A 27,859-nucleotide genomic window follows, 5' to 3' on the forward strand; every position below is an offset into this window, starting at 1 on the left:
GAATCATCACCTCTTCTTCAAAATAAAATTTAAAATCACAAAGATTTCTGTAATTTGCCGCAATCCTAACAATCTGTGTTGTACATCAAAGTCATGTTTGATCAAAACAATGTTTTTTTCTTTTTTATTAAAAAAGAGGGAAACAATAGGCTTTAAATGTTGTTATAAAACTTGCTCAAAGGCTTTGCTAAAGAAAAATGTCCTATACAAAGGGTATCACCTCATATTTAAAGAACTTAGACACAGGTACGAAAAAAATCCATATTGTTTCTCACAGGCACTAACAGTACTAATATGCTCAAATTTTGATTTCTTTTTGTATGTTCATTTTACTTTCAATCTATTGTTTCCCTCCACTGAAACATATTTTACATTAATCAATCACATTAAGAAACATACATTTAAAAGAAGAAACTTTCCGCTTTTAGGATAAGCCCAGACTCTCCCCAAATCACCCAATATTATGTTCTTTAGATGATGCAGTTTAAACCAAACAAACACTAGGCCTGGAGCAGGGAGCCAGATCTGGCAGGTATTCACTCAAAGTCCACGTGAAAAAAGAGTAAGGGCAATTAATGCAAATGTGATTTAATACAATACTCATGAGGCTAAATCAAATCTCTCTTTCCCTCAAATTTAATGTGTAAGAAAACTAACTGCCCTGACCCAGCAATTTCACTCCAATTCCTTGGGTTGACTGGGTACCCAAGAAAAATGAAAGCACACCGCCACACAAAACCTGTGCGTACGTTCCCCGCAGCACTACGCACAACAGCAGAAAAGGGGAAACAAGTGTCCACCAACAGATGAACGGAGAGACAAAATGTGGCCTTACCCATGTGGTCGAGTATTATTCAGCTATAAAAACGGAGGACATACTGATGCCTGCCACAATGTGGATGACCTCACACGACCCCTGTACATAAAAGGTCCGTAACAGGCAAACCCACAGAGACAGAAAACATCAGTGGCTGCCAGGAGCCATGAGGAGGGAGGACTGGGAGCAGCTGCGTGGGTTCCTTTACGGAGCGATGGCAATGTTCAGGAGTCAGTGGTGACGGTTGCACAGCTCTGTGCACACGCTAAACACCACTCCAAGTGTGTGACTTAAGGTAATGCAGTTTATGGTGTGCAAGTTCGAGTTCACTTTTAAAAAGAAGTTGCCCATAGTTCTCTTTTCTCCCCCTTACTCTGCCATCCCACTCCAATCAATTTATGTAAGAGAAATTTTGAGAAAAGCATTGTTTTTAATGTTCCAGACATGGTAACAAGTCTTTCTAATAGGAAAACATTTGTTCAGTAGAAACATCTACCTTTTGCTTTTGGGAAAAATCAACGACTTAAGCCACAGAAGCAGAAAAACCTTACAAGTTCCTACTAATAAACTGCAAACTTTTATCCTCAATAACAACACTAAATTTGTCTGAGTTCTCTCCTTTCTCCTCATGCTGCAGGGAGTACTGTGTGGGAAGCATTAAGTCACCCCCAAAGGCATGACAAAACTACCAGGAGGCAGAATCCTTCGAAGGGCACACCAGGCCAGGCGCACTGACCGGGGGACAGGGAGAGTGTACCTCCGGCCTTGGCAGAAGAGGAAGAGACACCCCAGCGCAGGTGAAACGATGCTCACTCACAGGCCAACCCTGCTAGTCTCACCCTACTCCCTCTAAGTCTCACCGGAAGAGCCGACACTCCTTGTGGCATGGATCAGACTTGAATGTGCACGTACCCTGAGGGTCTCATGTCAAACTCGATCAGGTCTACGTCTGATCTCATCAGATCAGAGAGGCAGGGCCTGACCTATTGTCCAAGACAACGAGCCAACTGGCCGTTATACCACCGGTTACAAAAATTAAACTGTCCATCACTAGAAAGCCTCCAGAACTTGATTAAATACATGAAATAGACTGAAAATGATTATGTAAATCTATATGAACGTGGAAAGACTTCCACTATGCAAAAGAAAAAAGTTATAAAACCGTAAATCAGTGTGTACATTATCATAGAAAAATACCAGAAGATTTACAGAGAGCTCTGGATGTGAAATTTTTCAGGTTATTTTCACTTTATCATTTTTATATTTCATCACTTTTTAAAAACAAAAACATGTTTGTTTTCTAAGATGAGGGGCAAACTGCTATTCAGGAAATGAAGGGAGGCTTTGGGGGCGCACCTTCTGAGTTGAGGGTGATGAGGGTGACGTTGCTCCCTATGTTCTGACTTCCCGACTGTCCGCAGGTAGAAACTGAGTCGCTGGCCTCGGACCCGCTCTCCCCGTCCTCGTTGTGGCTGTCTTCTTGCCCCGGCACCTTCACCACAATGGTGTTCTGCCGACGCCCGGGAACCGCGCTGAGCGGAAACAAAAACAGCATCAGTGTCGTGAGAGCCGCGCGGGGACCAGCAGAGACCAGCCCGAGCCACTGCCGCGCTCTTCTCCTTCCCTGGTCAGAGACTAACTTCGCACGGAGGGGCGGGCCACGGTCTTCCCACGCAGCTCCTTCTACCAAGATTGATAGCCATTTAGTGCCAGGAAACAGTCCAGGGTTGGAAGAAACTGTATCTTATTTTCCATGTTTAAAAAAGTGTTTATGTCATGAAGCAAAATCACAGCTTTCTGTGCCTACATGCTGTCTGAGAAAATCCCTACGAATGTTGACATTCACAGAAAAATAACTTTTAAGGCTATCTCAAAGGAAAAACAAAATTAAGAAGAAGTTTGGCTAGAGACTTCCATTGACCCAGACATTCTAGAAATGATTCAGCCTTTGAAAATGCAGTTATCACTCCCAATTATTCCCACTCGCAAAAACACTTGAAGTGGGTCTAAAAAGCCAGTCAAGTGTTTCCGACAGAATCAGCCTCACCACCACCAGGGTCCTGCACAGAGCAACGAGACACCACCAGAAGAGCGGGACACAGTCCAGCTCCAAAATGTACTCAGAAAAGGAAAAAAGAAAAAGAAAAGATTATCCACAGACAGGCTACTTGCCTTTTTAAGGACCCTTTCAATGCCCCTTCATGTGGACTACTATGCACTGAGAAAAAGGAGAAAAGCACAATTTCCCTATTTACACATCAAATCGTGTTTTGAATCCTGGCCCTGCCCAAAGAAGTAGGGCCCTACACTCTCCATTCCACAGAGACCTGTCTAAAAGGCTCAGACTCTGATGGCTAACTCCACCCACGCCACTTCGGAGGCATGCCCGACCCTGCCTCTTCTCCACCTGCCAGACCTCTTCCGCTTCTGAGCACCTAGACACCTAGACACCCAGACTTCACCACCCTGCCTTTCTGTGCCCCAGCCCACCGGCCCTCAGCAGCACACCTGGGCTCCCAGAGACCCGGGTACAACAACAAAGAAAATAGGACACAGCTGGAAGAGGAACAGTCTGAAAAAGAGCCTGAGAGAAAAAGCGAAACAGAACTTTGAGAAGACATGGGTAGGAAACAAAAAGCAAAAGTGCCCTCTTGAGGACACCTTCTCAGGAAAAGCTGAGCCCCCAGGCCACCTGCTGTACACTTCACTCACTAACACGCCAGGGTGGCGACAATGCCCTTTATGCGCTCCCATCTCTGGCAAAGGTCACATTCAAAATGTCTCAAAAGAAAAAGGTGTGAGAAAAAAGCCACCACCTCAAAATGTCTCTACCACTTAGCAAACTTACATGAGGCTGTTCACCTGACATGCTACTGGACAGGCAGACAGACAGACGTGAGTAAGCCGTGAGCAAGTAAGAGGATAAGGGCTTGACTGACTGTTGTGAAAACACAGCACAATGTCCCAATACCACACACTACACTGGACACAACAGTCCAAATGCTGTCTCTCTTGTAACCACTCTTGCTCTTCTCCAGCTCACCTGGCAGGACCTTAGCCTGTAGCCTGACACAGACCTTCCAACCGCCAAGAACTGTGGGCTGTGCCTATGTGCCCAACCCGCGTGAGGACAGAAATGCCCAACTATGCCCAGCTCAGAGCACTGATCTGTCCTCAAGGGGACTCATCACGGTGGCAGTGGCAGTGAAAAGGGGAATAGTGTTATGGCTACTGACTTGCTAATGATATTTTCCAGGGAATCCGGTGCCCTGTTGCTCAAGGGGTCTTCCATCTTGGCTACAATGGCGTTCTGCCGATCATTGTTGAGTATTACTGTAGTCTGGGGGACGACGCTAGGGAACAAAAGAATCACAAAGAAAAAGAAGACCTTAAAACAACAACATTCATTGTAAGAGTGCATAAGAGTAATTCAATACAGTCGGCTCCCAATGATGAGCACTACGGAAGGGAGGTGGCTCCCAGCAGAAACCACATTTAAAGGAATAAACAATTTACACTGGGCAGAGAATAAACAGGAGACGGGGATTTTTTTAAATAGAGACTTTAACCTTCCTCGTTGTTGGTATTCTCAGTTTGAACAGTGGGCTAATACGGAAAGGGATATTTAAACCTTTATACAGAATAAATTTGGATGTCACAAATTATACACAGTAAATAGGTTTCTAAAGTAGCATGCTTGCATGAAAAACAGCTTGATATTTTTACTCATTCCACCCCGATGAATTCCTACATGAAAAATCTTGGCTTCTGTAACTACTGTACTTATCGATATCATGCCAATATGTTAGCGCTGCTCCGAAAAGAAAGGGCAAACACAGCAGAGGGACTGTGGGTGGGCCACACAGCACTGGCCACCTCCAGGTTCCACTGGGAGAGTGCGGGAACCGTGACTGAGGAGGGGCCTTGGGATTTTGTCTTGAAGGAAAACGATCACAGGGAAGAAGTGAACCCTCACCAGGCACCTTCCTAGAGGTAACACTCTATGTTCACCTGTAGCCAATAGCCTGTCTCAAGAGGTATACTCGCTGAGACTTCTCAGTCATTAACTTCTAGCCCTCAGGGCTCATGGCCCCAGGAAATTTTAGAGTCTGCTTTGTTGCGGAGGTCAGAGTGCCAGAACAAGCACTCGATACACACAGCAATGTCATCTGAAGAGAGTGTCATTCTTGGATTTCTCTCTCCAAAACACAGCCATGGGGAAGCACTGCCTTTACACGAGAAGATTCACGTACCCAACAAACAGCACACATGAAAATCTAGCTCACTGCCACAGGCACACAGCTGTCCCCTCCCAAAACCAGGGCACAAAAAGACCTCTTCCTGCCCAAGTAAACTGCAGGGACACGGGGTGTTCTTCAAAAATAAGGGCATGATCCACTACACTTCACTCAAAAGTCATTTGTTCAATTATTCTACTTGCTCTACGGTGACATCTAAAGTCACCACCAAACCCTGAGGACTTTGCAAGTAACACAGGTGGCCTCTGACTTGGTCACATGCAGCTGATGATTTCATGCTTCTCACACACCGAAAGAGACAAAAGGGTGTGCCTGCACCTGATGTTTCCCAAAGTGTATTCTGCGGAACACTAGCAACCCCCAGGATGCCACATACATGCCCATGCCCTGAGCAAGTCAGTAAGGAAGTTCTGCTGATGAGCCACACAGCAGTCCCCTCGTGGCCATTAGCACACTGAAGGTTGGAGAAGTCCCACAGGAAATACACAGATTGAAATTTAGTCATGTCCACCTGGCAACTTGTTTTGCCTAAATTTACCTTCTTCCCTAACAATGATTAGGCAACCAGCTTCACGTTGGAATAAACATGGCCCTAGAGGTATCCCAAGACTTCCAGGAGGTTCCTGAGTGTGGGCAGGTCTCAGCATCTCAATGTCAAGATCCTTACCTTTCACAATGTATTATTTTCTAAAAATTATTCTCCTGTGAGGTCTTGTTTGGTCCACTTTAAAAAAATTACCTCTCACTCTAATTATAATAACTCTGCACAAACCCAGGGCCTGTCTGAAATACCGTGATGCCTCTGGTGACCCACTGGCAAACCCTTCTTTGCTTTCAACAAAATAGACAGGACCTAGTTAAATATTCGGCTCACAGATCATCAAAAATAATTTTTGATGATAGACCACAACAATTTTTGGCATGTAACTTGAAGACCTGAGGAACTCTTTCCTCCCCCACATATTTATTTATGGGAACACTTCTCAGAACTTAAAACTATAAAAACTAGAAAGAGAAATAAAACCAATGCTGAACCCTGTCTCATTTTAAACAATAAGTCTTGAGTTCAGCAATTAACTAAAACTAAATCCACATCTATCTGAAGAATACATTCAAAATATTGGGTTATTAAGAATTCATTATAAATGAGAGTAATACATAATGTTGTTCTGTTCAACTGTGTACTTATAATTGTAATAAACTTCTTTAATTCTTGGAGCCTTACTGTTGCAAGAAATAAGGAGTTACTAAGGAGTGTAACAGACTGAAAGGTCAAAAAGCAAAGGAACAATGTAAAATTTGGCTGTCAAAAGCCTATTCGTGGGATTTTTTAAATGAATGGTTTTAGATTAAAATATTTAAAGAGCAATGAATCATTTTTTTAAATATCGATATTACAGTATGCCAGAAATTACAACCTTTCAACTAATGCAATTTATGTCAACCTCAAATTGTACAGAAGAATATTTTGTTTGTCAAAAATTATGGGACATCCATATCACATTAAGACCAATGAAGTAGTTATCTAAGGGTTGATAGGAAAAAATTGTCACAATATTAAGTTTCTTGACTAGGCCGAATTACAGTCCCCATTCAATCAGACACTAATCTGGATGTTGCTATGAAGAGATTTTGCAGATGTAATTAAAAGTCCTAATTGGTTAAAATTATTCAGAAGAAAGAACATGAGCAGATGAAGCCTTGAAAGATGGTTTAGGCTTTCCCTGGTGTTACGAGACTCCAAACAGCTCCTGCCAGCTGAACAAGACCTCCCCTCCCTGTCCACCTGCCCTACAGACTTCAGGTGTGCTTGGCTGCTCCTATAACTCTGTAGGCCAATCCTCTGTGATAAATCCCTCGCGGGGGTACTCTATTACTCTTTCTGGCACGCCCCCCCTGCCCCAGGACACGTTATCTCCTGCTGGTTTCGCTCCTCTGATTGAACCCTGATGATACACTTTTAAGTAATTGTAAATCCACAGGAAGTTACAAAGGAAGGAGTATATCAAGTCCTGCGTCCCCAGTGGGAACACCCTATAACCTGTAGTACAATATCAAAAGCCACAAAAATCATAAAAATCCTAGAAAAAAACACAGGCAGTAAAAATCTCAGACATCTCTTTGGATAATATTTTTGCTGATATGTATGCTGAGGTAAGGGAAATAAAGGAAAAAATTTTAAAAAGGAACTACATCAAACTAAAAAGTTTCTGCACACAAAAGAAACCACCGATGGAATGAAAAAGGAACCCTCTATATGGGAGAACAAACACATTTGCCAATGATACATGTTTGCCCTCCTGTATCTCTTCTTTGGTAAAATGTCTGTTCAATTTTTACTCATTTTCTAATTGGGCTGTTTATTTACTGTTGAGTTTTGAAAGTACTTTATTCTAGACACCAGCCCCTTGTCACATAAGTGGTTTGCAAATATTTTCTCCTAGGCAGTAGCTTGTCTTTTCATGTTCCTAGCAGGTTTTTCACAGAGCATAAGTTTCTTATTTTGACCAAGTGCAATTTACCTTTTTATGCTTTCAGTGTCAAATCTAATTAGTCTGTTTAGCACCCAGGGATTTTCTCGTATGTTTTCATCTAAAAGTTTTCCAGATTTACACTGGATATTGAAATCTGCGATCCATCTTAAATTAATTCTTGTTCAAGCTATGAGGCTGACATCAGTGTTTTCTTTTTTGCCTGTGGATGCCCAGTTGCTCAGCATCATTTGCTGTAAGTCTGTCCTTCTTCCACTAAAACTATTTTTTTTACACCTTTATCAAAAACTAGTTGAGCATATTTGTGTGGGTCTATTTCGGGGTTCTCTATTCTGTTCCATTGATCAATTTATCTATTTCTTGGTCGTTTTGTTTTTTAAAACTTTATGTATTCAATTCATTCTTTTGCAATCTTAAATCATTACCTATGCCTTTACCTATAACTATATGTTGTTTAAGCTCATTAAATACACTTTAATCAAGATGAAGGAGAAGGAAAATAGCTAGACCCATAGGCTGTCCTGATTGTTTTAATTCTAAGACTATGCTAATTCACAAGCTGAATATTCTTGTTTCTTTTTCTTTTTTTACCTCCTCTCCTCCTCCCCACTGAAAACCTCCATGTGATGTCCATTTCTCTGATTCTGTTCCTGTTCTAGTTTGCTTAGTTTTTGTTTGGTTTTTTTATTTTTTTAGGCTCATTTGTTGATAGTTGTGAGTTTGTTGTTATTTTGCTGGTCATATTTTTTATCTTCCTTTTCTTCAATCAGTCCCTTTAACATCTCATACAATAAAAGCTTGGTATGATGACCTCCTTTAACTTGACCTTATCTGGGAAGCACTTTATCTGCCCTTCCATTCTAAACGAAAGCTTTGCTGGATAGAGCAATCTTGGATGTAAGTCCTTGCCTTTCATGACTTGGAATACTTCTTTCTAGCCCCTTCTTGCCTGTAAGGTTTCTTTTGAGAAATTAGCTGATAGTCTTATGGGAATTCCTTTGTAGGTAACTCTTTCCTTCCCTCTTGCTGCTTTTAAGATTCTCTCTTTGTCTTTAATCTTAGGTAACTTAATTATGATGTGCCTTGGTATATTCCTCTGTGGGTCCAACTTCTTCGGGACTCTCTGGGCTTCCTGGACTCTGGGAAGTCTATTTCCTTTGCCAGACTGGGGAAGTTCTCCTTTATTATTTGTTCAAATAAGTTTTCAATTTCTTGCTGTTGTCCTTCTTCTGGCACCCCTATAATTTGGAAATTGGAACATTTCAGGACTGACAATCTTGGCTATCCCAAGATTCCTCAACTTCTCTTCATTTTTTGGGGATTCTGGTTTCTTCATTCTGATCGGTTGGATGTTTATTTCTTTTTTTTGTTCCAAATCATTGCCTTGAGTCCTGGTTTCCTTCCTGTCACTGTTGGAATATTTTGCTCTCCTTCACTTTAAGTATATTTCATTTGTTTTTTCACTTTTTGACTAAGCTCTATCAGTTCTGTGAGCATTTTGATTACCAGGGCCTTAAATTTTCCATCAGATAGGCTAGCTATATCCTTCTCACTTAGCTCTCTTTCTGAGGTTTTGCACTGTTCTTTCATTTTGGCCCCATTTCTTTGCTCAGGGCCCCTGATAAGTTGTAAGGGCAGTCACCCAGGCAGGGCAAAACTTCTTGCTGCGCTGCGGCACTGCTGGTCTAGTTATTCTCTTTGACTGTTTCTTTAATTCGTGTTTGTTGAAGTTCCACGCAGTTTGATTTTCTGGCACTTCTGGTGCACAAGCTAAATATTCTTGTTTAATTCTACGATTATGCTAATTATGTAAGTTGAATACTCTTGCCTAAATATATTGGGTTGGCCAAAAAGTCCATTTAGTTTTTTCCATAAAAGATACATTTTTCATTTTCACCAATAACTTTATTGATTTGGGTATTTTGACTATGTTGGTTGGCTATCTCCCGCTGTTGGCTTCTAGTGGGCAGAGGCCAGTGGTGCCGCTGAATATCTTCTAATGCATAAGACAGCCCCACAAAAAAAGAGTTACTTAGCCAAAATGTCAATAGTACCAAGAAACTTTGCAAACCATTTTTGACACATTTGATCAGTCACAGCACCATCTCCATACCCTGCACAAATCTTTTTTGGGGTTTCAGTTGCATTTTTACCTTTCTTGGAATACTAAAACATAATAAACTGGAAATGTTGAGTATTTTCTTCCATCTTCGATATTAAAATGGCTGCACAAAATTGTAGCAATTTTGATAAGTTGTTTTTTTTTAATGTGGGCTGAGCCCTAGCTGGTGAGGTTCAGTGGACTGAGTTCTGGCCTACAAACCACAAGGTCACCAGTTCGATTCCCAGTCAGGGCACATGCCTGGGTTGCAGGCCCCTAGGTCTCCAGTTGGGTACTCTCATACACCGATGTTTCTCTCCCTCTTTTTCTCCCTCCCTTTCACCCTCTCTAAAAATAGATAAATAAAATCTTAAAGTGCACAATGATATGACAGCTGTCACAATACAATCTAACACAACTGTTTTGAATAAAACAAAACAATTTTAGTTTTGTAGTGCTTAGTTGTTAAAGACTAGTGGTCTTTAGTTAAAGACAACTAAGCACTACCAGACCCATCAAACGGAAAAAAACTAAATGAACCTTTTGACCAACCCATAGTATCAGAAGTAACAAACACACCCTATAGCTTAGTCCAGTGACCTGTGATGGGTGAAACAAAGACCATTCACCCCTGTGGACAGTGCCTGTGAGTGTAGGACCCCACAGACTCCAGCAGGGACAGTCCCAGTAGCAGGACAACCCCAGGGGCTCTGTGTGAAAAGAATCATTCAATTCTGGAAGCCAGAGGGGAAACTGCAGTGTCTTCACTGCACAAAAGGTCAATAACTTGCCAAAGCCCACACAGCTGGTAACTGGCAAAGTTAGATTCGAGCCAAAATCTTCGAGCAGCAGAGCCAGCATTCTTAACCAAAATCAATAAAACAAGAGTCTAGAGCCCCTACTTCTGAAATATCAGAATTTCCTCACGACGCTAGGGCCCACCCCCAGATAGTCTGGGACATTTTTTAAGCAATTTCCAAGGTGATTCTGATGGATGCCCCTGGTTTAAAACAACAAAATTATACACAATCTTATACTCCTGGTGCAAATCTGTTCTGTTCATTGTTTCCCCCATAGCACACAGTACCTTCTCATCAATTATACAGTTATTTTACTTTAGTTTGTTATGTGGTTGTCCATGTACAGGGATATTTTTGTTTGTTTGGTTTAGTTGTACATCACAACTGCTAAGGTGAATGACCAGTACACGCTCAAGCTTGCGTGTTTAAGACATGAATGAATTCAAGAATGAGGTTCATATCTGAGTGCAAGCCCCTGGCTGTTGCCTATAGATTTCCTTAGTCTCATGCTACTAATCTGAATGCTAAAATAAAAACAATTAAGAATCACAAGCTAGAACAAAAAACTAAGAATGCAGTGCTAGAGGAAGGCCTAGGATGCTGTCATACATTGGGATTTCTGAAGATACTAACCCAGGGTGACCTAGAATCCTATGGTGTTACTGGTATTCGCCCAGCATGTATCACAAGGCCTGCTTGATACTCGACACAGTGAACACCAACATTAATATTAATTTTTTAAACCTCACAGAGTTGTAGAGAATCAAGGAATACTAAACACCTACATGCATGTTGTGTTCCCTGAGAAGATTCATTCAAGGTGAGCCCTGAGGAGGAATTTATCTGCTGAAAATTTCCTCCCCCCCAGGCCAACTGAGGGCCCAGATTTTATAAACAATGAGAGCCTGGTGGCCATGTCCTGATACGGCTTCTCACTTACTCTGTACACGGAGACCCTCAGCTTCCCTTGCTGTGCCCCGTTTCTTTACATCACTTAAGTCAGCCACTGCAGGGAAACCCTGGCTTTGACGTTCTACCAATGGACTAAGACCTGCCCTATCCAATCAGTACTGGAGAATAAGATACCTTATTTACATAAAACAGACCTAATGTAGCATCTCAGTGGGAAATTTTTAAAATAAAAGACAGCCGCCCCTACTTCTACAAAGTAAGAACACAGAGAAAAAGGCACTATGGACCCTGAAAGACAGCTTTCACCAGACCACGCCGGCACTATGATCTTAGACTTCCAGCCTCTAGAATTATTGAATTATCTCCATTTTTCAAATAAGAAAGCTGGGGCCCCCAAAAAAGTACTTGCAGCAGACTCAGTACTAGAACCGAAGCCCTCTCCCTGCGGTGAGAAAGCCCTGCTGCTCGTGTGGACTAGCACTGCTCCTTATAGCTCGGAGCACTGGTGGGGCACCCACCTCGGAAAGGCTGATGCCTAATGAGCCGGTGTGAGACAGGACAACTTGTGACTACACGCTGAGCTGGGGTTCCCTTGTTGATGAAGGAGACAGTTGCTCTCAAGAGCTGTCAAGATGATGTGGAATGGTAAGCATTTACCACAAAGTTCCTACTGATGATGTCTGTTCTTCATATAGATATTTTATTTTTCTCAGTTTCTAATAATTGAGCAGCAGCACTATCTGTAACATAATGAATAGCAACTGTCATATCACTCAAAAACAATACCTCAAATGGTAATGGAAGGGTGGTAAGCACACAATACAATACACAGATGATGTATCATAGAACTGTATACCTGAAACCTGTATAATTAACCAACATCGCCCCTAATACATTCGTTGACAACACTTAAGATGGCCCTTTTTGTCACAGTGGAACACAATTTAGGTTGCTGGCTGAATCAGTGTCTCCTGGGCTGCAGCTCCTTTTGGTTAAATAAATGCCCTTTATTCTTTATTACAGTCTGAAACTGATTTTTCTTTTTTGGTTTACAATTATCTCATTCATAGAAACCCTAACTTATTACTTTTATTATCATTTTACTGATGAAGAAACTGATGCTCAGAAAAGGTAAGACTCTGGCCAAGTTCTCACTGTTTGTTGGTGACAGAGCCTGGATCTGAAGTAGGCATTGCTGAGTGAACATCTATAGACATGTCACCACTGATAATATCAGACTTGGTGGCGGATGATTTTAGCATCACACTCTTAGCCACTTGCTGTACAAGAGCAGGAATAGCCCTATTCCAATTACTGCTACAACTTCAGTGTTTTAGCAACTTAGCTGCTATGTTTTTAAACTTATTTTGTATCTTCAGCTTTCAGAGTTTTTGTGGCAAACATTTTCCAAGTTGCACTTAGGAGGTGGCCAACTTCTCGTCAGTTTCAAGAAACTGCTGTGTGATCATGTTAGAAGCACCTGTATCATTACTTTATAATGTTGACTTCCTTGCCCCTTTTTCTCATCAGTCACAAAAAATGGACTATCATTTGAATGTACATTTAGGGTTTATTCAAATCTATGCCAAAAAAAAAAGCCCTAGCAGAATAAAAAGACTTGGAAAATGTAGACTGTAAACTAATTTTCAGAAACACAAGTTTGTGTTTGCCAGCTTTTATTACAAAAGAAAAACTAAAACCAAGTTGTATAAAAACAGCCCCTTGGTTTGAACCAGAGCTGGAGCCTGTACAGTGCAGGCAAGAACGGGGCAGGGGTGGGGAGCCAGGATGGGGCCGGCCAACACTAGAGAGGAGGTCAGTATGTGACGTGCAGAGAGCCTAACGGGAAACACATGCAGACCTGGGACCAGAAATGGCACCCAAGTGTCCGAATGAAGAACTAGAGGTGTCAGATCTGTGTATGCTTAGAATATTTGTAGGAACTCTAACACAGAATCTGCTAAAACCCTATACAGATTTCAGGAACTTATAATTGGATTCTGGATGTACACACACATGCAGACACACACACACCCCCCTCTTACTGAACACTAACAGAGAAACAGAAAACCCCTTAGAACCAGCATAGTCAAATAGTTTAATATTTAGACCCAGCTCCATGTCCCTGAAAACACCACATTGGTTCAGGTGTCAAGCTCAGGGGAATGGGCAAACATCAACAAACAAGTTCTGCCTGTATTTTCCACCCCTACCCAACTTTCAGTGCACTGGGTTCAACCCAGCAGACACTTCTTAGGTTCCCTTGCAGAATGGGCTCCCCTGGGAGAATCGGGTTTGTATGAGCAGTACAGTCATTACTTATTTCCAATTTCCAAAGATCAAGGAAAGCTTACATGAGCACCAAAAGCATTTAATCCAAACAAAGAACTCATCCAGGAATAAGAAATCAAACGCCACCAAGTCTGGTATTATCAGTGGTGACATGTCTATAGATGTTCACTCAGCAAACATTTAGGGCTAGGGGGACATGAGCTTGTTGCATCAAGTAATTAAGACTTCCCACAATCAGGTTCTTTGCCTAAATCTCACCTTACACACATGGGTGCCAAGAGCACACTCCATTTTAGGAGAAACTAATATTCCAAAGACAAGTTTAAATAACTTAAAATGCCCAAAGGCCCAAATCCTCTGAACCTCCATCACCAACACTGTCCTGAGTGGCAATAAGTGAGAAGCCCACTACAGGCACAGCAGAAATGCCCCACCCTTGGGAGTTCACATTCTGAGCTATTTATATTAACCCAAACCAGGAGCAAATCTTACCTTGAAGGCTTAGGTAAGACTAAAACTTTACACAGCACTGTATTATGCAAAGAACTCCCCAGCTCATTACCTACGTGAGGCAGTCAAGTCAGGCGATACTTCTATTCACGCAGTGACCTCCAATTTTGTGTTTCGTGGCTGGGTGGAAGAAGTTCCATCAAAACACTTGAAAATTATTTGAGGGAGTTTGGTCTACCTCCCACCTATAATTAGCCTCACTACATCATATTTTGCTGGCCACTGGTCCTTCTGCAGCTCAAAGTGAGTATTCATCAATTTGAGCATGGGAAATCAATATAATATTAATTTTCTAATTTTTGTGAATTATCTCAAAGAAAACCTCTCAATTAACAAAAGCAAGCCAGCATGAATCTCAAGCAATATCTTCTGCTTTCTACTTATAAGAAGATATGTTGGACAGATTTTCTTCTAAAACCCCACAGATACTTGTTTCCGAAGCACACACTCTCCCTCTGGCTTTTACAATTACACTCCTGCACACCTTGCAAGAACCTGGCTCACAATAAAGCAAGAAATTTTTCAGTTTGGTGCGATGTACTTACAAAAACAGAACTGTTTACCAGTCTTAGAGTATCAACAAGAGCAAAAGGGAAGGCGGGGAGGCTGGGGGTATAGCAATCCTCAGTTAAACAATAAAGTCAGACACCTAGAGGTCCTCAGGCCCAAGACAGGCAGATAGGCTGCAGTCCACCATGAGCACCTCCCCTCTTTTCACAGGGTGGTCCTGTCCTTGGAAGCCACTACACAGGGCACACACAACCCCGGGACAAGTGCTTCTGGGTGGGATGTGAACAGGACAGGGATGTGTCTCTCTCAGGCCAGAATTTTAAGAACAGACTGTGTCTTCTCCAGCCTTTCCTTTCCAGGCGAAGGCCTCTGAGGCCTTGGGGAATGGGATGGAAGAGCACAGATGGTGGTTGCCAGCCTCAGAGCTGCACAGGGGTGGGGAGAGAGCTGTGGGAGGCCCAGCGGCACCCACACTGCACCATAAGCACAAGTAAGAGGCCAGCTCGATGGTGTCAATGTCCAAGTATTGGGGATTCTTTATCACACAGTTTGTGTTTCCTAATCAATACACCAAGCATTCAAATGAGACATTTACTAAAATTTGTATTAAAAGGTTCGTGTCTATTGTTTGCTAGTTAAAGATTAAAAAGTCCTATCAACCAGGATCCCCCCAAATACTCTTAGGAACAGGAATAAATTAACATTAAAAGTTTCTTTCCAGTATAATGAGATGAACAAAATATGGGATAAAATCAACCTCTCCCAAAAAACCAACTGCACCAAAGAAATGGGGAAAAGCTAATGCAACAAACTTCAAAAATCAGCTGCTTAAGAGAGACTGTACAGCAGACACTGGAAGGCCCAGGTTCTACCCCGCACCTTACCCTACCTACCCCACCAGAGCCGTGCTTGTACGTAACAAATTCCTATGGACTCAAACGAATGGCTCCGAATCAGGACAAGAGCGTGTTGGTGAGGAATGGATATTTTTCCTTCTTTCCAAGGAACTACAGAAACTACTGATAAGAAACTAATGAAAAGGGGAAACCTGAACCACAGGGCTGACTCCCAGGCAGGAACAGCACCTCATCACTGCACAGAAAAGCACGACACCTGCATGTGACATCCACAGGAACACACCCTGCAGGGAACACTTAGAAGACACTGGTATCCAGATCTAGACTCTGACATCATCTTCCAGTGAAAAGAGATATGGCGACTTCCGCCAAGATGGAGGCGTAGGTGGAAACACTGTGCCTTCTCCCACTACCAAGTTTGAATACAACAAAGGTTTAGTAAACAAAGATGCAACCAAAGAACAGAAAAACTGAACTATACAGAAGTCCGACAACAATGAACCATTCAACCGGGACGAGTAAGAGGGGAGGAGCCAGCAGCAGAGCAGGATCGGGCAGGAAGGATCTCCCGACCCCAGGCACCCAGACAGCTGGGGTAGCGCCGAATGGACCCAGTGAGGGTGCAAGGTGGCGGACTGACCTCGGTCGCACATTTGCGCACAGATAAACCGGCAAAGGAGTGAGCAGTGAGACACACCACACAGGCCCCAACAACAGACTCAGTGAGGGCGCAAGGCGGCAGGCTGATCACGGTCACACATTCGTGTGCAGTGGGATGGACCAGGCAGGCCCCAGCAGCGGGAAGCAGCAGAGGGGACCGCCATTGCTCCCTTTTTAGCCTGCCCCCACATATAGTGTCACAACCCAGTGACTGAGTTGCCCTGCCCTGGTGAACACCTAGGGCTCTGCTCCTCATCCGTAACAGGCATGAACAGTCCAAAATATGGCTCAAGAAGAACTCAAAGCCCCAGAGCCAATAACTCTAAGCGACCAAAAAATAGCCAGCCTCTCAGATGCACAGTTCAAAACACTGGTCATCAGGATGCTCACAGAACTGGTCGATTTTAGTCACAAATTAGAGGAACATATGAAGGTTAAACCGATTGAAATGAAGGGAAATGCACAGGAAACCAATAGTGATGGAAAGGAAACTGGGACTCAGATCAATGGAGTGGACCAGAAGGAAAAACAAAACATCCAACCAGAAAAGAATGAAGAAATGAGAATTCAAAAAAATGAGGAGAGGCTTAGGAACCTCCAGGACATCTTTAACATTCCAACATCCAAATTATAAGGGTACCAGAAGGGGAAAAGAAACAGCCACGAGTGGAAAACTTATTGGAACAAATAATAAAGGAGAACTTCCCCAGTCTGGCAAAGGAAATAGACTTCCAGGAAATCCAGAGAGTCCCAAAGAAGCTCAGAGAGTCCCAAAGAACTTGGACCCAAGAAGGAACACACCAAGGCACATCATAATTATATTAGCCAAGATTCAAATGAAGGAGAGAATCCTAGAAGCAGCAAGAGATAAGGGGACAGTCACCTACAGAGGAGTTCCCATCAGACTGTCAGCAGATTTCTCAAAAGGGACCTGACAGGCAAGATGGAGCTGGAAAAAAGTATTCCAAGTCATGAAATCCAAAGACCTACATCCAAGATTGCTTTATCCAGCAAAGCTTTCATTTAGAATGGAAGGGCAGATACAGTGCTTCTCAGATAAGGTCAAGTTCAAGGAGTTCATCATCACCAAGCCCTCATTATATGGAATGTTAATGGGGACTTATCTAAGAAAAAGAAGATAAAAAATATGAACAGTGAAAGGACAGCAAACTCACAGTTATTAACAACCAGACCTAAAACAAAAGCAAACCAAGAGGACAGCTAGATCAGGAGCACAGCCATAGAAATGAAGAACACATGGAGGGTTAGCAACAGGGGAGTGGGAGGAGGAGAAGAAGGGAGAAGGTACAGAGACTAAGTAGTATAGACGGTAGGCAAAAAATAGATAGGGGAAGGGCAAGATAGTAGGGGAAATATATAATGTAAAGAACTTGAGATACATGGTCATAAACTAAAGGGGGGAACGATGGGGGAGGGGGTATGCAGGGTGGAGGGGAATGAAGGGGGGAATAGAACTGTAATGGTATAATCAATAAAATATATTTTTTAAAAAAGAGAGAGAAATGGCTTGCTCTAGGACTAGGGCAGCGAACACACAAGATGAGTGAGCCCAGAGGGTCTGATGGTGCCAGAAAGTATGGAAGTGCTCAGACCAAAAACAATCAAACAGTGTTGGGGTGGAGAGTGGGGGTGTCAAAGGCCACAGGAGCCACCTGAAAATGCTCCCAATGGCCAAAGTTAGAACAACTTGAGAAACAAAATAAAGTGTTGGGTTGGCCAAAAAGTTTGTTTTTTTTTCTGTAAGATGGCTCTAACTTCATCTGAAACAATTTTATTACTGTATTATGACAGCTGTCATAACAGCATGCATTTCTTTTTAGATTTTTTTATTTATTTATCTTTAGAGGAGAAGGGAAGAAGAGAAGGAGAGAAATATCAATGTATGGTTGCCTCTCGTGCACCCCCTGCCGGGAACTGGCCTGCAACCCAGGCATGTGCCCTGACTGGGAATCAAACTGCGATCGTGTGGTTCGCAGGCCCATGCGCATCCACTGAGCTACTCCAGCCAGGGCGCATTTTTAAAAAAAAATTATCAAAGTTGATGAATTTTCATGTATCCATTTTAATATCAAAGGTGGAATAAAATAAACAACATTTTTGGCATATTATGCTTCACTATTTCAAGAAAGGTAAAAACACAACTGAAAAAAAGATGTGCAGTATATGAAAAAGGTGCTATGACTTATCGAACGTGTCAAAAGCGGTTTGAGAAGTTTCGTGCTAGACATTTCTCACCAGACAGCGCTGTCGGTGGACCAGATGAAGTTGATAGTGATCAAATCGAGACATGGACTAAGAACCTTATACCATGTGGGACATAGCTGACACACTCAAAACTTCCAATAAAGCTATTGGTAAAAGTGAAAATTGTCTTTTATTTTACAGAAATAACTAAACTAACTTTTTGGCCAACTCAATAGTGCAGATGCTTTTCAACTTATGATGGGATTATATCCCAATAAAACCACTGATCAAAAACATCATTTAGTCAAAAATGCATTTAACACACCTAAGCTACCAAACATCACAGCTTAGCCCAGCCCAGCCCAGCCCAGCCCGCCTTAAATGTGCTCAGAACACTCGCATTAGCCTGCACTGGGCAAATCATCTAACACAATGAGTACACCATCAGGTATCAGTTGTTGACCCTGGTGACCGCGTGGCTGGATGGGACCAGAGGCCTGCTGCCACTGCCCAGCATCACCAGAGTATATTACTAGCACAGGAAATTAGCAGAATTCAAAATTCTAAGTATGGTTTCTACTGAATATATATCACTTTTGTACCATTGTAAAGTCGAAAAATCTTAAGTTGAACCATTGTAAATTGAGGCTTATGTGTATTGGTTTTCTAACCCAAAGTATAAAATAAATACCCATTTATAAATGACTAACTTAATAAATGAGGAAGAAAACACAGATTTTCACAACACAGTATGTACAGATGTCTACCTTCCAGGGGGTGCAGTGTGACTCTCCACTTCATAAGTAGGGACTTAGCTTAATGACACCCTTCCAAAGAGCACAGGCTGAAGGGGAAGGGGACGAGGGCAAACGCACAGTGGAAGAACCTGACCCACACTCCTCAGCCCAGCGATCCATGTGTCCACACCCACAGCAACAGTCAAGGTGACGACACACACCTTCGATAAGATGCAACCGGAAAGGCATTTCACGGCTGTGGTATTCCTTTCGAAAACCCACAATCCAAGTCCAGTCATGAGAAAAGCATCAGACAAATCCCAATTGAGGGACATTTTATAAAACACCTGACCGGCACTCCTCAAAGTCATAATAAGAAAAGCCTAAAAAACTATCAAGACATGTCACCCAAATGTCATGTGGTCCTTCCAAGGGATATTGTGAAAAGTGTTATGCTAACGTATTCTAGAAGTCAAACGAAAAGGGAAAACCCCTTGAGAGATACAAATTAAATGACACTGACTCAAGAGGGTCGACATTGACTGAAATTCTGTATTTATTAAAGAAACTGAATTCATAAGTAAAATCTAAGCACAAATAGCTGCATTGGCAAATCCTACAAATAGTTAAAGGAGAAATAATACTAAAACTATAGAAAAACATTCAGAAAATAGCCAATAAAGGACAACTTCCAGCTTATTTTTTGAGGCTAGTATTAACTCAGTAACAAAACAAATAGGTCAAAAAAGAAAACTACAGATCAATATACCCCATTAACATAAAGGCAAAAACGCTTAACTATCAGCAACTTAATCCAAAAAATATATAAAAAGAGTAATACACTATGATCAAGTCAGATTTATTTTAACAGAAATGCAAGGGTAGTCTAGCATTCAAAATCAATTAGTGTGATTCAGTATAACAGGAGAATCAAGAAGGAAAAGCAAAAGATCATCTCAAGCAGATACATTAAGAGCATGTGAAAAGTCAACACCTGCTTATGATAAAGTATCACAAAAAATAATAACATGCCCTGGCTGGCGTAGCTCAGTGGATTGAGTGTGGGCCTTCGAACCAAAGGATCGCGGTTCAATTCCCAGTCAGGGCACATGCCTGGGTTGCAGGCCAGTTCCCAGCAGGGGACACATGAGAGGCAACCATACTTTGATATTTCTCTCCCTCTCTCCTTCCCTTCCCCTCTAAAGATAAGTAAATAAACATTTAAAAAAATAACAAAACTTTCATGAAATCAGAAATAGAAGGGAACTTCTTCAACCTGAAGAATGTCTATGAAAAATTAACAACTAACATCACACTTAATGGTGAAAGATGAGATGCTTTCACTCAAAGATGAGATATAGGGCAAAAATATAAAAAAGAATACACTGAAATAGAGACACTAGCCAGTGCAACAAAGTAAGAAAAGATACAGAAATTGATAGGAAATAAAACTTGTTATTTAAAAACAAAGTGACCCACACACATTTTTTAAAGCCCTATAGAAAAGTCCTAAAATAAGTAAATTTAACAATGATACAGAATAATGGTCAGTATAGAAAAACCTATTATATTTCTATATACTACCAATGATCACCTTGACAGTGAAATTTAAAATACAGTAGCATTTATGATAGCACCTAAAAATACTGAGAAGTACTTGGAGATAGATCTAACGAAGTATGTACGAAAGTTGCACACTGACACCATCCGACACTGCTGACAGGAATTAAAGCCCTCTGAAAGGGGAGAGCTGCACCACGTTCACCTGTCAGAGGACTCCATGGGGCTAAGAGGGCAATTCTCCAAAGTAATCTACAAACTCAACTCAATCCTAGTCACTGAGGTATGAGTTACTCTAAAACTAGGAGTACAACAAATTATTAGAATACGCACAGTCTGTTAACATGTTTGACTATGTTTATTATGTTTTAGTAGGCTGTATTTGAGTCATCAGATTATGTGAATGATTCCCTAAATTGTGTGTGTGCAAACTACTTGCATTCTTCAGTTACTACTCAGCCCTGACATGTATAGGGAATCCCAACAAAGTCGTCAAATGTCTGCAGGTGTGTGAGATAATGTAGACCAATCAAGAATAGAGATCATATGTACACAAAATTAAACAGAAACATCAAAAATTCAACATTTGGCAAGGAAAGAATTAAACAAGACCTTCGTGGCTGAGATCAAACCATTCCATCACAATCCAAACAACATTAGACCTCTCCGTATCCATAAGCCACTAGGGCGAGAAAGACCAGAACAGTCCTCCTGCAAATACCCATCAACATTTAAAACCAAAGACCCTCTGGGAAGCAAAACAGAGACCCAGAAAACCAGCATACTAAAGGCAATTAAAATAATTTCTTGATCAAATATTTCAATTTTCTGTGGATCGACAATCAGTTTAGAGGGGAAAAAATTTGCCTCTCCATGTGTCTTACATGATACATCTCTCTGTAAGAAAAACTTTAAAAGAAATCATTCTTTTACTTTTAGAGGATTATAAAGAAGCCTCTGATTTATTACAAGTGTTTTTTGATCTTGTAGAAACAGCCCTGACTGGTGTAGCTCAGTGGATTGAATGCGGGCCTGCAAATCAAAGGATCGCGGTTCAATTCCCAGTCAGGGCACACGCCTGGGTTACAGGCCAGTTCCCAGCAGGTGACACACCAGAGGCAACCATACACTGATATTTCTCACCCCCTCTCCTTCCCTTCCCCTCTAAAGATAAATGAATAAAATCTTAAAATAAAATAAAATAAAATAAAACAAAATAAAATTGTAGAAACACACTAAAGCTGCAAAACAAGTTTAAGCTTTTAAAAATAAAACTCTCGGTGAAAATAAATCTCTATAAAAATACACCACCTGTGCATATAAAAAATAAAAATAACAAAATAGAAATCTATTGCTTTGAAAAATAAGAAACAAACATTTTCCTACTTAGTCAATACGTTCAGTTAATGAAAACAAACCCCAAAACATCTGGGTCTTGAGTTGCAATCTAACTTACCAGACAGTCTGTTTCTACAAGATCCCCCTGGACAAGCAGCTATTCTGTCCCATGATCCATGACCCACTGCCACGCATGCAGCCAGTCACGCTGGCTGGCATTCCAGAGCAGTCATCAGCTAGGACAACACCCCACATCAGGCCAACTCCAGGCTCAGCTGTGTCCTACTTACTGTGCCCTACTACTGTGCTTTCCTCAAATGACTCTATGTCAAAACTCAAAAACATGCAAAAAAATGGGTTTTCACACTGATCTATAGTATTAATGCCCTGCCCGTACACTTGATCCTGGCAGTCCCAACTGGACATATAAAGAATAAACCACCCTGGCTGGTGTGGCACAGTGGATTGAGTGTCAGCTTGTGAATCAAAGGGTAGCTGGTTCGATTCCCAGTCAAGGCACATGCCTGGGTTGCAGGCCAGGTCCCTAGAAGTGGGTGCTCGAGAGGCAACCACACATTGATGTTTCTCTTCCTCTCTTTCTCCCTCCCTTCCCCTCTCTCTAAAATAAACAAAATTTTTTAAAATAAATAAATAAAGGGGGAGCCTAGCCTACTCAACCCAGACTTTCCCAGTACCAATGCAAAACAGGTTTAGAGTTAAAACCTCAGTACTCCTGGAATTACAATGAGCAAAATCCAAATTATTGGCTCATTTGCAAGTAAGAAAAAAACACCTACCTAAAAGAACTCAAGTCCATTTTTCTATTCCCCAAGTAGAACAGCATTGCTGAGTGAGATACCACCCAAGTGACCTCATATTTTTACTACAATGATTAAGCTTTAGCACCAAAGAAAAAGGTTATTCTTTCTTTCCTGAATTTATTTAAAGAATCTCATTCAGGTATGGGATCTGAAAATCAGGATCCAAAATTCCTAGTTGAGGTTGGCAGCAGTCCACTGCCTTCTGGGCTCCAGGAATTAAAGAGAATAACTCTCAGAGCTGACAGCACTGCCTACTCCAGGCCAGTTTTAATTAGGAATAACCAACAGGTGAGTGGCTTTCGGCCAAGAAGGATTCAAAGCTAGGCCCCACACCTGAGAGGCTGCACCAGCCCCTTACATGTGGGGCTGGCTCCGTCCGGGCCACATGCAGCCTCTCCAAGGGGAAGGGAGAGTGGTATTTCAGCAAACAGCTTGTCACCCACTTTCCAGAGACCTCGTTATAACTGAAAAGACCTGTACAGTGTCAGCATTTAGGATATACGATTCCATGCAGAGTCGTCAACAAATCATTCACAGCACATTCGAGTGAGTCTAAGGAACCTCAAGTAGTTTTTAAAAGCATACTACTTGGATACAAAATAATTAAGGACTTATATAGTTCTAATCTCTATTTTTCCTTTCTAAATTCCACTACCCACACTTAAAACATACAATTCTCATTTACTTACGTGTTTATAAGTTAATGACGTTCTAGTTTAAATATACACTTTTATTGATACACTGGGATTAAATTCTTATCCTTTCATTCTCCCCAAAATTCTTATAAATAGCTTTCAATTGTTGGCAAATTTTTTTCTCATTTTCAGAACTTACCCAGAGAGAAATGCCAGATTTAGTATCTTTTTAAAAAATCATTCACATGTCCACACGATCACTGTTCGATTCCCAATCAGGGCACATGCCTGGGTTGCAGGCCAGTTCCCAGCAGGGGACGCACAAGAAGCAACCATACATTGACATTTCTCTCCTTCTCTCCTTCCCTTCCCCTCTAAAGATAAATAAATTTTAAAAAATCTTAAAAAAAAATCATTCACATGTATCCTATTTAAAACTATGCCTATGAGAAAATGGAAGAATATTTTTTCCTTCTCATGATTAATCTTACATTAACCTTTATTAGTAATAGTTGTATTAATAATATTAATAAACCTTGTTCCAACATACAGTAAGTGTTTATAATAGGTTGATTTTATCTCAACAACACAATTCTTTAAAACCAGAAAACCTAACTAGATTATACATCTGAATTAGTATAAGAACCCTTAACTTTACCACACAGAGAAAATCACAGCAAGTCTGCGAGTGATAAAACCCTTCCCCCACAGAGGGAAACGTGGTGACAGTCCTGACCAGGAAAGCTGCCCAGGGTCCTTCCCATAGCCAGCGACCACTGTGAAGTGAAGAAAGCCAGAGAGAGAGGCAGCTCCCTGCAGCCCAGAAATGCCTTTACCCAGCAAGCAGCTCTGCTGTCAAACGACTCAAAACCGGAAGGACCGTGGTACCTCAACTTCAGCAGAATTGGTGCCCACCTCTCTCTTGCACACCTGCACAAGTGAGTGTGGCAGTTCTGTCTTGAGAACAGTAAGAAAAACGAATGGGCTCCACTGCTAGCCTAAGTCACCTTTTCCTGCTCTTTTTAAAGCTGATGAAACTCGAAATCAACGCAACTATATGACTTGGCCCAGAACAACACAGCAGTTTCAAACTGGGGTGATTTGTAATGGGCAGAGGCCTGTTCTCCCAATTCCACCCCTCCTGACAGAGAAGAAACTCCCTAACAAGCCACCCTGGAGGCCCAAACCACAGCTGCAATGCTCTTCAGTCTCCGGGCATTGACCCTCGACCACCGGAGCTGATGGAAGCAACACAAATAATCGAAGGTGGAATACGAATAGACAGATTTTGTCAGCATTTCCCCTCATTCATCTCATGGGAGAGGTAACCATGATTATCTCTTCCGAGTTCAGGTAAAGAAGTGATACCCAACCAAGGAAGGTTGTCCTTAGAATATGCAAGCTTCTTAGTAATGAACAGGAAGCATGTCATTCATTCTTTTCTCGTCCCTTAGAGCAATGGAGGTGCTGGGAGTTGGGGGTGGGGCAGTGTTGAAATCCAATGAGACACATCTGGTTATCAGAATCAAGGGATACCACTTAGACTTAGTGGGTATAGGCCAAGAAGGTTAGGATACCCTTCAATATATGAAACAGTCTCAACTAACAAAAAACAAATCTTCCTGCACAAAGTTCAAATGTCCCACACATTCATATTAGTAAAAAACATGCTTCTAGTTCTCTGACCCCAGAATCTCACTCCATTCTACATTTATACACAAAATATTTTTAGATAGTTGTAAAATCTAAACTTTCCAGGAATTCAACTATTGTTCAAGTCTAGAAAAAATTATACTTTGTTTTATTTGAAACTTCAGCAGAATTGCTCATCATTTTATAATATTCCATCACCAGCTAGTGTGAGTTCCCATCCAGGACTCAACATGGGAGGTTCGGGCTAGTCACTGCCTCCTTATGTATCTAATCCAACCATTTACATATTGAAACACATGTTATTTTATTATGTAATACTATCCTTCTGTTTCTCCTTCCGTTACAGTAAAGGCACTATGTTCATATTTTAACTATAAATTATATTGTCTAAACACTGCATTCTAGAGTATGAGGGCATTACAAAAAATTATTCTTAAAAAAAAAAAAAAACATTGGGTCTCATAGGTTTGAGACTCACTGTCTGCCCAGAGGACACATTCAACTAATGTTTGCCAGGAGTAAATGCACCGGTGATGTGTTAGGACAAAACATAAACCAGAGCAAAAGGCCCCATCTCACAGCCACAGCACGGACTACCCCAGGTTCCCCCAGGGGAAGGAGATCCACAGAGTCCTTGACCCTCAGCTGGAGATCAACTTTAAGGGCATGAGGTATGTTTCAAACACACCAGGATACTTTTCAGAGTTAAAGGAGGCACTACGAATTATGCCCACCCAGCAGGCATCCTCCACAGCGGTCCCAGACAAATCAGGACAGATGTGACTACCTTGAAACTTAAGGCATGTTTGTGAGCATCCCAACCAGGACCTCCTCAACCCCACATTCCCCTGAAAGGTCCACAAAGTCCCTAATGCTTCTCCAGTTTCCTGGCACATGGGCAGGATAGAGCCCAGTCGACCTTGGCAACAAGGCCAGCTACTATCCCTCCATCTCACTGTGGCTCCTACTCCTCTGCATCTACCAAGACACCACCCACCCAGCCCCCAGCATCCCACTGCCTTCACTCATCATGGATACACAGGGCAGGAGGCAGCAGTCAATCCAGAGAACCATAACAGAAGGGCCCTCAGTAAAAACCCTTCAAGCTCTTGTTAAGTACAAAGACAAATTTTGCCACCAGAAAAAATATGGCTTCTTTGCAGCCAGCTGTGTGGAAGCATAAAAATGCCAACAGGATGAATGGAACTGCTATCCAAAGCCTGAGCTTTAGCTTGTATCAGGGGCTCAAGTGGGTGACAGGGTGCTGTGGACTAACAAATATATAAGGATTTTGATCCTTAGTAACTCTTAAGTCCAAAGAGATCAAAGATTTTGAGACATCTTTCCAATCTAACCAGATTCTTCATAAAGTTTCCATTCAAACAGCACATACACTATGACACATCCCGCTGAGATAAGGCTCTAAATATTTTTTTAAGTCAGCACAATAAAAATTACATGAATGGAAAGTTTGATATACTCAAGTAAAAGTTATATATACTACTATGGAGAAAATTATCTAAGGAATTGTCAGATAGAAAAGAAGGAGAAAAGAAAGAAGAAAAGGAAGGAAGGAAGGAAGGAAGGAAGGAAGGAAAGAAGGAAGGAAGGATCGATCTTCAGAGATCTGATGGGTCAATTCCAAAGACCCAGTCTGGTGTGTGTCAGAAAGAAAATGTGAGCATGACTCCAAGCCAGTCCAGCAGTGTCACGCGTCTAGTTTGGGTCTATGGGAAAGAAGTGCCATGAAACTGCAGAGGCAGATGCCCTCGTGTGTAGTACCACCCGGGTAACGAACCGGGGAGCCTGAGTGAGGAGGTGACCGGGGCCCACCGGTCTGCTCTTACCATCGCACTTTGTTGCACGTCTGCGTCGCACCGAGAGGGGAGCCTGCTACCATGGGAACTTGGATGGGACTGTGCTGCTTGTTTGTGACCAGATCCAGTTTTTCTTCTAATGATTTACAAGTAGCCTCGAGAGCTTGCAGCTTGGCTTCAATGCTATCCAATCGTAAGCATATTGTCTGGTTAATGGAATACAGGAATGACTGGAAGTGAAAAAAAGAAAAACTTCAGAAAAGGGATATCTTGAACTTTAAGGAGACAGTTGCAAGGAACACCAAATGGCTATTCCCTAATTTGAATTGTGTCTATTCCAATAAGAACAATCCCTGCACTTTAGCTCTTTAGTTTTATGCCAGAAACATTTGAATAAACAAGTTCAACCTCTTGTATTTAAAATGTGATTACTTAAATCCTGGTTTTACTCTCTTTGTAGTTTTGATCCTTAGTAACATTTAAGTCCAAATAATAAAAATGTACATAGTCTTTAGGATGTTCCTCTATTAATCAGTAAGTTTACACATAAAACTAGTCACATATAACTATATGTATATATTTACTTGCAACATCAAAATAACATGGAAACCACTGGTCCAGCACAGTCACATTACCCCCACTGTCCTGATGTTGAAATTTAGTAAAAAATTTAGTAAAAATTTAGTTATGAACAGCACGTCTGCCACCTAGTGGTAAACAGGAAGAGCTGCCTCACACTTGGTTATCGTTTCTGAGCCAAGTCCCAATTACTAACTCCAATTGATTCCAATAAGCAGGGTCATGCATGACTCCAGACCCAAAAAATGGATCAAATACACACCCAGCCAGGAAAGCTCTTCACTTCCCACAACTGCCATTCCTA

At 41.7% G+C, this 27,859-nt stretch overlaps 1 protein-coding gene across 10 annotated transcripts in view; it reads right to left on the bottom strand.

The window, feature by feature from the left end:
• BANP (BTG3 associated nuclear protein) overlaps positions 1 to 27,859 on the bottom strand; it is a 144,869-nt gene that overhangs the window by 76,787 nt on the left and 40,223 nt on the right. For 8 of the 10 annotated variants that reach the window (XM_037040210.1, XM_037040209.1, XM_037040208.1 and 5 more), the window contains 3 exons: positions 27,007 to 27,206; positions 4,054 to 4,170; positions 2,174 to 2,349 (listed from right to left, as the gene is read on the bottom strand). In XM_037040210.1, coding sequence (XP_036896105.1) covers positions 2,174 to 2,349; positions 4,054 to 4,170; positions 27,007 to 27,206 — 493 coding nt within the window. The remainder of the gene's footprint in view (positions 1 to 2,173; positions 2,350 to 4,053; positions 4,171 to 27,006; positions 27,207 to 27,859) is intronic. The other 2 variants (XM_037040213.1, XM_037040212.1) reach the window with 1 other exon arrangement.

The sequence above is a fragment of the Sturnira hondurensis genome, unplaced genomic scaffold (genome assembly GCF_014824575.4).
Source record: "Sturnira hondurensis isolate 20B ecotype Veracruz unplaced genomic scaffold, ASM1482457v3 Scaffold0002597, whole genome shotgun sequence".
Lineage (NCBI taxonomy): Eukaryota > Metazoa > Chordata > Mammalia > Chiroptera > Phyllostomidae > Sturnira > Sturnira hondurensis.